The sequence below is a fragment of the Kogia breviceps genome, chromosome 19 (genome assembly GCF_026419965.1).
Source record: "Kogia breviceps isolate mKogBre1 chromosome 19, mKogBre1 haplotype 1, whole genome shotgun sequence".
NCBI lineage: Eukaryota > Metazoa > Chordata > Mammalia > Artiodactyla > Physeteridae > Kogia > Kogia breviceps.
In genome coordinates, this window is record NC_081328.1 from 39,724,139 (window position 1) to 39,731,633 (window position 7,495).

Consider the following 7,495-nt stretch of genomic DNA (forward strand, 5'->3'; position numbering starts at 1 on the left):
GCTTCCCAAGGCTTTGAGCGGAAGCTTGGGGCGAAACCTCGGCTCCCGCACTTTCGATTCTGCTTTGCAGGCGTTCCTGTCGCTGCGGTTGCTCGGGGGTAAGGCGATTCGGGACCCTCCTTCCCTTCTTTCCCTTCGGCATGCAAGGGCCCAGGCCCCTTCTGTGCCTCCTCCTAACCCAACACGCAGGTTCCAAGCTCTACTAACAGCCTCTCGGGGTGTCTGGTGGGACTTAAAATCCTCCTTCAATGAAATTCTAGTCTCTGAGTCCGCTCCGACCCCGCAGCCCATGGCCGAGCCCCAGAGTAGGGCGTGAAGCCTCTGGGGAGGCCAGGGTCGCTGCTCCCCACCTCTTCCAACGCGGTGGAGGAGGTGGTCCAGTCGGTCCCCAGGACTCTACGGGAAGGGGACTGGTGGCCCCTGGAGCCACCCTGCCTTACAGGCCCTCCTCCCCAAAGACGTACTCCAGAAATCTCTAGCCCTCTTGCAGCTGAGAGGAGCCCAGGATCTCAGACCTGGTGAGGCTTCCTTTATTTTAAGCCCAGAAGGTCTGAGTTCGGCTCGCCTTGCCCACTCATTTGCCACCAGTCTTTTGGGAAGAATCTGGAGTTAGCTGTGACTTGTCCTAGTGAAGGACTGACCCTGAAATTGCTACCACCCTCCCCCAGACATTCTTTCCCACTCCAGTTCAGAAAGCAAGCGGAAAAGGTTTATGCTCCCTTCCACAATCGTTTTAGGGTTTTTAGCCACACCTGTGGCCAGCCTAGCTTCCTTTCTCTTTCTTGTTCCAAAGAATGCCTGCCTTCCTATTACGCCAGCACCTGCCCAGGCTCAGGAATGTAAACTTTCTTTCCACACCCAGGCTGGAGACCTCGGGCATTTTTGCCCGGGTGCTCTAGAGACATGTTCAGAGTCCTCTTGTTGCAGAGGATGAAGGGGCTCTCCTGGCTGCTGCCCCCAAGACCTATCTAACTCCCTTCCCTTGCAGTGAATGACAGCTCAGCAACTTTTCCAGAACAAAATTAAGCTCTCTTTCACTTATGAAATTCCCTTAAAGTGAAATAACTTCTGCTTTGCTTTTCCCTCTTGTAGGCCGATTGAGCTCTCCTACTATAAAAAAAAAGGGTTGAAATGCATTGAGATTCCTGATCCAAGAGTCATGTGTAACTGCTTGAATTTCCACACCCTCACTTCCTTAGGCTTGAGCTTCCTGAAATTGTGGTGGGGCTCCTTGCCAATCTCAAGAACCTAAAACCAGAGTGACTCCTGGCATCAGTGCTAAGTGAACTTTGTTCTTTTCTCATCAGTGAAAAATACCCCTGAACAATGGGTGAGACATTCTCCCAGCTGGGCTCTCGGAAGGATGAGAACAAGTCAATCCTGCCCTCCGACCAAGCCTTTGGCAGCAAGGCTGCCAGCTACTCCAGCACCACCAGCAGCAAGCGTTTTTGTTCCTGTGTGCCTTGTGAAAGGGCTGCTGCTGTCAGCTTTGTGACTTGTCCCACCTGCCAGGGCAGTGGGGAGATCCCTCGAGGTGAGTGGCCCCAGGCTCTGGAAGAAGCCTGGGATCCAGGAAAAGCTCTTAGCAGCCAGCTGGCCAGTGCCAGGCCCCTCTGAGTCTCCTTGGATGGGGTTGGCTCTCCCAGCTCCTAGTCCCTGAGTTTCAGGCCAGCCAGGGAGATGCTAACCCTCCCTGGGCTCGCTGCAGAGACCCCCCTCCTGCCCTGGTTGTACTGCCCAAACCCAGGGGATTTCCAGCCTCTCTGCTCTCTTAGCAGCACTGCCTTAGGATTCAAGAAATTACAATGACCTCTCCAAAGAAATTGGGCTTCTCTGATTTGTGGTGACGTGCAGAAATTCTTCACACCTGTTAATGAAAATCTCGCCTCCATTCTAGAGATGGCAAAGCTGAGCTGCCAACAGCCCGTTATCCCCAGTCCTGCTCTGAGGCAGAGGTGGCATGCTTCTGACACTGCTCTGTGGGATGGAGGGGTGCTTCTGGCAGGCTGGCACAGGAAACATTTGTCATGGACACTTCTTGGCCCTCCCTCTCACCCTCTTTCTACAGAACTAGAGAAGCAGCTGGTGGCCCTCATCCCCTATGGGGACCAGAGGCTGAAGCCCAGGCACACGTAAGCCCCTCTTCCTATCCTAGCTCTGTACGCATTGCCCCTGGGGGCTCTTCCTCTTTGTCTCCCCCAATCCCCCTTCCCCCCTAGTTTTTCTCCTTTGGTTCTCCCCCAGAAAGCCTGAGCCTCACTGGCCTCAGGCGTATTAGCTCCCTGTTTCCAAGGATTTTCCTAGTTTAAGAAGCTCGGTGCACAGCAGATGCCACCTGAGGCCTCTTGGTGTCCTGAGCATCACTGCTTCCAAGAAGCATGGCTCCCTTTTGAAGACAGAGAGGACCTCTTGACTCTGCAAGTCCTTCCAGGAGGGAGGGAGTGGCTGTGGTTGCAATTGGTTTTGGGAAGTGATTTTTCCTAAGACCTTCCTTTGCTACGGCAGCTCAGACCCGCTTGTTCTTTTCCCTGTAGAGATGGGAAACCAGCTGCTCTCTGTTCTGGGACACTTCAGAACCTCAGAGGCAGCGCTGAGTTTCACTGGGGGGGCCCGTGACCCTGTTTGTCATCTGGGTCCTTTGACATAGATCCCTGCAACCTCCTCCCAGGGTCCTCAGCTTCCGTGAGGGAGCCACCACCCAGCCTGCCCTCACCAGTGCACCAGAAGCCGAATCTGGCAGTGCCCCTTAGAAAGTGCTAACAAGGTGCTCTCTCTTTAATGCATATTTCAATTTTGAATTAGATGAACAGATGATGTCTTGTTCTGAATATGAATATTAAAATTCAGAACTGCCAAAATTCACATGGGCTTACTTCTTCCAGTGAGAATAGCTAGCATTGGTTGAGCCTTTGGCTATGTGCCAGGACCAGGGATCGGTGCCTTTTCATACATTAGCCCATAACAGATTGTATGAGGTAGGTACAATTATCCCCATTTTATAGACAAGGAAACTGAGGCTTAGGGCGGTTGAGTGGGTTGTTCAGAGTTGCTGGGCCAGTGGGTACACAGAGCTGGGAATGGAAGCCGGGCTGCCAGCATCTCAATCTGGTGCTCCTACCCACTCTGGGCCACATCTGAGCCTACGTTGGTCCTCCACACCTGGGGAGCTAAGTGTACAGTTGCGAGGGGGGACTCGGAGGAGAGCATTATATATAGAGAGAAGAGTGTCTGAACGCCCCCGGCCCAGGCTGCCTTGGTGTCCAGACTTCTCCACTCCTCTACCCCGGGTCCTGTTTTCCCACAGGAAGCTCTCCGTGTTCCTGGCAGTGTTCATCTGCCTGGTGACCTCCTCTCTCATCGTCTTTTTCCTGTTCCCCCGGACTATCGCCGTGCAGCCTGTAGGCCTCAACGCCTCCACGGTGACTGTTGACGAGGCCAATATCCACCTCAATATAACGGTGGGTGGGTGCCTGTGCCCCTGGGATCCGACCCCACCTTCCTGGAAACACTCCTCTGTAGCCCTTGTCCAGTGTTCTCACCCTGGGCATCAGTAGCCAGGGATCTTATGGCACTCAGAGGATGTCAGAAGCCTGGGGAGAAGCAGGAGCAACCATGAACACCCTAACAGATTGTGCAGGATTGTAACTGTGAGGGGTTAGAATTGAGGCCAGAGCCAAAAATGCCTGGGTGCAGTCGGTGTGCCTGAGACTCCCTGGGTGGGCAGGACTGAACAGAGAGAGCCTTGCAGGGTGAGACTGGATTTTGAGCCAGCTTCATGTCTCAGTGAAAGGTGACCCCTCGCCATTAAGAGCCCCTCCGAGGGGCTCCCGGCACCGGGGCCTGGGCAGCCGAGGCCCACATTGGGGGGTGGGGCTCAGTCAGGCTGCGGGGTTTTGAAACCGTCTGACTTCTTCTTGCCAAGGCTGGTGCTACCCTAACCCCTTCCTTTCCCTGTCTTCCTCGCCAGAATATCTTGAGCATCTCCAATAACAACTACTACCCCATCGCTGTGACCCAGCTGACCATTGAGGTTCTGCACCTGTCCCTCGTGGTGGGGCAGGTCTCCCACAGCCTTCTCCTCCGCATCGGCCCTTTGGCCAGTGAGCAGGTGACTCCCTCTTGCTGGCCAGCCCTGCCCACAGGGGTGTGGACGCGGGTGGCGGGAGGAAAGGGGTGGCTGGAGCTGGGGCTAACCCGATACCCATTTGGTTGACAGATGTTTTATACAGTAGCCAACAGGATATGGGATGAAAACACATAGTGAGTAGCCCTTGATCCCTTCTCCCTTAGCCTCTCTGCTGGTTGGAAACCCACTTTGAATCCCCACCAGACGTTCTGATTGCTTAGCAAACCCTGCAGTCAGCATGTGGCCTGCACTCTTGTGGCCAAGACTGCAATGTACAAGCATTCAGGGCCCCCAGCCTCTGCCTGTTTGGAGCTGGACTGGAATGAAAGCCAGGCTAGAATCTGGTTAATACTTCACGATGTATGACCTTGGGCTCTTGAGCCTGACTCGCCGTTTTCTACTAAGGGAGAGGCCAGCCCGTGCCTGGGCCAAACCGGCGGGGCTTGGAGGAGTGATACTGCAGCAGGGGCGACATGCCCACCTTGGGCAGAGGGAGAGGGAAGGGGTGGGGGTGGCCTGTGGGGCCCCTGATGGAAAGGAGGCAAAAGGGGGGCTGGGACTGCGGGTCTCCTCCGAGCTGTCTGACAGGCTGCTCAGTGTGTGAAACGTGGGCCCAGGTTCTCTCTCTCTCTCTCTCTCTCTCTCTCTCTCTCTCTCTCTCTCTCTCTCTCTGTCTCTCTGTGTGTGTGTGTGTGTCTCTCTCTCTCAGCAAGATCTGTACCTGGCTGAAAATCAAAGTCCACCACGTGCTCCTGCACATCCAGTAAGTAGGGCCTGGAGCCCTGGTACCTGCCCTCTCCCATTTCTGCCCCCCGTGGGAGGAGTCATCGCAGCGAATCCCGTGAGTCTGTGTCGGCTCTTGGCGGTAGCGGGTCCAGCCCCTCCCCTAAGGGCCACCTTGCTTACGAGCCACTGACGGGACAGCCACGGATGTGCCCGGAGCCCTTGGGGGAGCAGCTGTCCCAGGAGCTTCGGCAGAGCGGGGAGCGGAGGGAGGGCCAGCTCCGGTCTGAGGAAGCCCGCCCTCCGCAGAGAGCAGCGCGGGGCCAGGGCTTTCCTCTTCTTCCCAGACCCTTGTGGGGTGCGGGAGTAAAGACAGTGAGGCGCACGCGTAGGGTGGCGTGAGCTCTGCAGCCGCCATCTTACTCCTTTCCTCGGCTGCCACCAGGTCTCTGCCCTCCCCTCCCGGCTTCCTTCTCTCACTCCTACCCCAACTGCAGATCCTTAGATCGGTGGAAGCGGAAGCTGGGTGGTGGGGTGAAGGCTCAAGCTCTGTAATCTTCCAAATAAAACTGGTGTGGTTTTGTTTGGGGAAGAAAAAAAAAAAAAAAAAAAAGCCCTGTCTCCTCTCCAGGGGCACCCTGACCTGTTCCTACCTGAGCCATTCAGAGCAGCTGGTCTTCCAGAGCTACGAATACGTGGACTGCCGGGGAAACGCATCCAAGCCCCACTTGCTGGTCCCTCGCCCGCCGTGACCTGTCTGCTGTCGTCGAGCTCCGGGCACCTGCCGGCCTGGTCTGTATCTCCCACCACTCCGTGGCACCCAATAGGACGAGAGTGACTTTGCCAAAGGAAAAGCTCTGCTTTATCATACCCTCCCCCTGTCCACCCCCAGCAGAGGAAGCTTTCTGTGGACGTTAACTTCACACACACACACACACACACACACACACACACACACTCACACCCTCACACCCTCACACCCTCACACCCTCTCTGATTTCCACAGGAACGGAAGCTTGGTTCTTCTAGAGGCCAGCCCCAGATATTCCCCTTGGTCTGTCTTGAGGACAGTCTGATCTGACATTTGCTCAGAGCTGCCTCAGAGGCATGAGGTGGCACCCACGCTTTTCTGTGCGGAGCACCTTGGTTGCCCAGCTCGTCCAGGGAAGACCTTTGTCCTGCCTGAATGTGGAGAAAAAGCTTTCATTTTGTCTGGCTTTTAATACATGGATCCTTTCCAAGTTCTCCACCTGGTAATGAGAAAGTGACTTGGGGGACAGCCAGTGTTGTCCCCAGGGCCTTTTAGGGAACCGTAGATGCTCTCCTACGCCGCCCTGCTTTGGTCGTGTGACAAAGTGATGGTGATGGCCTGCTTCCCGCCTGGTAACTTGTCCCCCCGACCCCCACCCCACCCCACCCCACCCATCTGACAGCAAGATTGGCCAAGGCCCTTTGGCTCTGCAGCCTTCCTGGTTAAAGACTGTCTGGGTCCCCAGGAAGTCAGAGCTGTTCTGCGGCTAAAGCTTCTCCTCTCCAGAAAAGAGTTTTATTATTCTCTTCATAGCAGGAACCAAAGTAGGAGGGGAGGGGAGGGGAGGGAAAGGGAGGCACCGGGCACCCCCTGGGCCTGCACAGGAAAAACAGAAACAAAGCCAGAGTCATTTAAAAAGGTGTTTTTTTTTTTATGGAAGGAGGCCACAAGCCTGAGCCCATGTGAGGGGACACCGGCAGGTCAAACGGTGGGCGCAGCTGCAGGTCAAACCCGCAGAGGTGAGGCCGAACTGCTGGGTCCGCGGCACCCCCAGCCGAGTCCCAGGGCACCCTGTGCTCCCAGAGGCCTCTGCTCTCCTTTGGGCACTGCCAGGACGGAGCTGCATATCCGTCGGGAAGGGTCTAGGCCGTCCCCTCTTTGCTGTCACTCAGATGGCGAGAAGCCCCAGGCAACCAACCCCCAGCTTCTTTAGCCGAGCAGGAGTTTGTGTTTGCTCACTAAAGGCGGTTACGGTTTCCATCACTCAGACAGGCAGAGAGGTGAGCTTGAGCAGCAGGGAAAGCTGAGTTTGCAGTAGGAAGGGCGGAGAAGGGGACGTGGGGCCAGAACCTGGTGAGGAGCCGGCCGGGGTGGGGGGATGAGGAGAAGGAAGGAGGTCGTGCTGTCTGCACGCTTTCACGCCTGGGTGACTGGCGTCGAGGTGGTGCTGGTAAGAGCACGGAAGTCCACGAGGGCCGGGCTGGAGCTCACGCTGGGTGGAGTTCGCCACATGTAATGGATTTATATTGGAGTCGATCAACTGTGCTTAACAATGTTTAAGAAAGGAAAATAAAAGGCTCCCGTGAGTGGGAAGGGAGCTGGTGGACGCTCCCCATCTCACAGCCTGTTTCTTAATATCCAGGTGGGCGTCACGGTCTCTTCCCCGGTCCCCGAGCCCCTCGGGAACACGCCCTGCCTCTCTGCCTTCTGGGAGGCCGCTCCCAGGAGCTCGCTCTCTCTGCCTTTCCCTCGTTGTGTATCTCCGAGTCCCTCCCGACGTGAATGCTCCTGTTCCGTGCGCCCCGTCTCCTTCGCTTCCCCCAGCTGCTCCTCTCAGGAGACACCGCCCTGAGAGGCTCCTTCAGTCTCACCCAAAGGCGAGGCTACAACGAAAG

At 56.1% G+C, this 7,495-nt stretch overlaps 1 protein-coding gene across 2 annotated transcripts; it reads left to right on the forward strand.

Annotated features, from left to right (window-relative positions):
* The first annotated feature begins 7 nt into the window (after nucleotides 1-7).
* On the forward strand, nucleotides 8-7,210 carry TMEM106A (transmembrane protein 106A). 2 transcript variants are annotated; one of them, XM_067020737.1, is made up of 9 exons: nucleotides 8-98; nucleotides 1,308-1,534; nucleotides 2,069-2,132; nucleotides 3,305-3,458; nucleotides 3,968-4,108; nucleotides 4,217-4,260; nucleotides 4,836-4,889; nucleotides 5,481-5,641; nucleotides 5,856-7,210. In XM_067020737.1, exons 2-8 carry the CDS (start codon nucleotides 1,327-1,329, stop codon nucleotides 5,599-5,601), a joined length of 786 nt encoding a protein of 261 aa, XP_066876838.1. In that variant the 5' UTR covers nucleotides 8-98; nucleotides 1,308-1,326; the 3' UTR covers nucleotides 5,602-5,641; nucleotides 5,856-7,210. The 2 variants fall into 2 exon arrangements, with proteins under 2 accessions (XP_066876838.1, XP_058904276.1); XM_059048293.2 differs by having other exon boundaries at nucleotides 5,481-7,210.
* The last annotated feature ends 285 nt before the right edge of the window (nucleotides 7,211-7,495 follow it).

What these genes read in the sequence shown, in the direction of transcription:
- TMEM106A (XM_059048293.2), top strand. Translation starts at nt 1,327, where the DNA reads ATGGGTGAGACATTCTCCCAGCTGGGCTCTCGGAAGGATGAGAACAAG. An exon ending in CAGTGGGGAGATCCCTCGAG is followed by an intron (nt 1,535 to 2,068) that starts GTGAGTGGCCCC and finishes CTCTTTCTACAG; the next exon opens with AACTAGAGAAGCAGCTGGTG. An exon ending in ATATGGGATGAAAACACATA is followed by an intron (nt 4,261 to 4,835) that starts GTGAGTAGCCCT and finishes TCTCTCTCTCAG; the next exon opens with CAAGATCTGTACCTGGCTGA.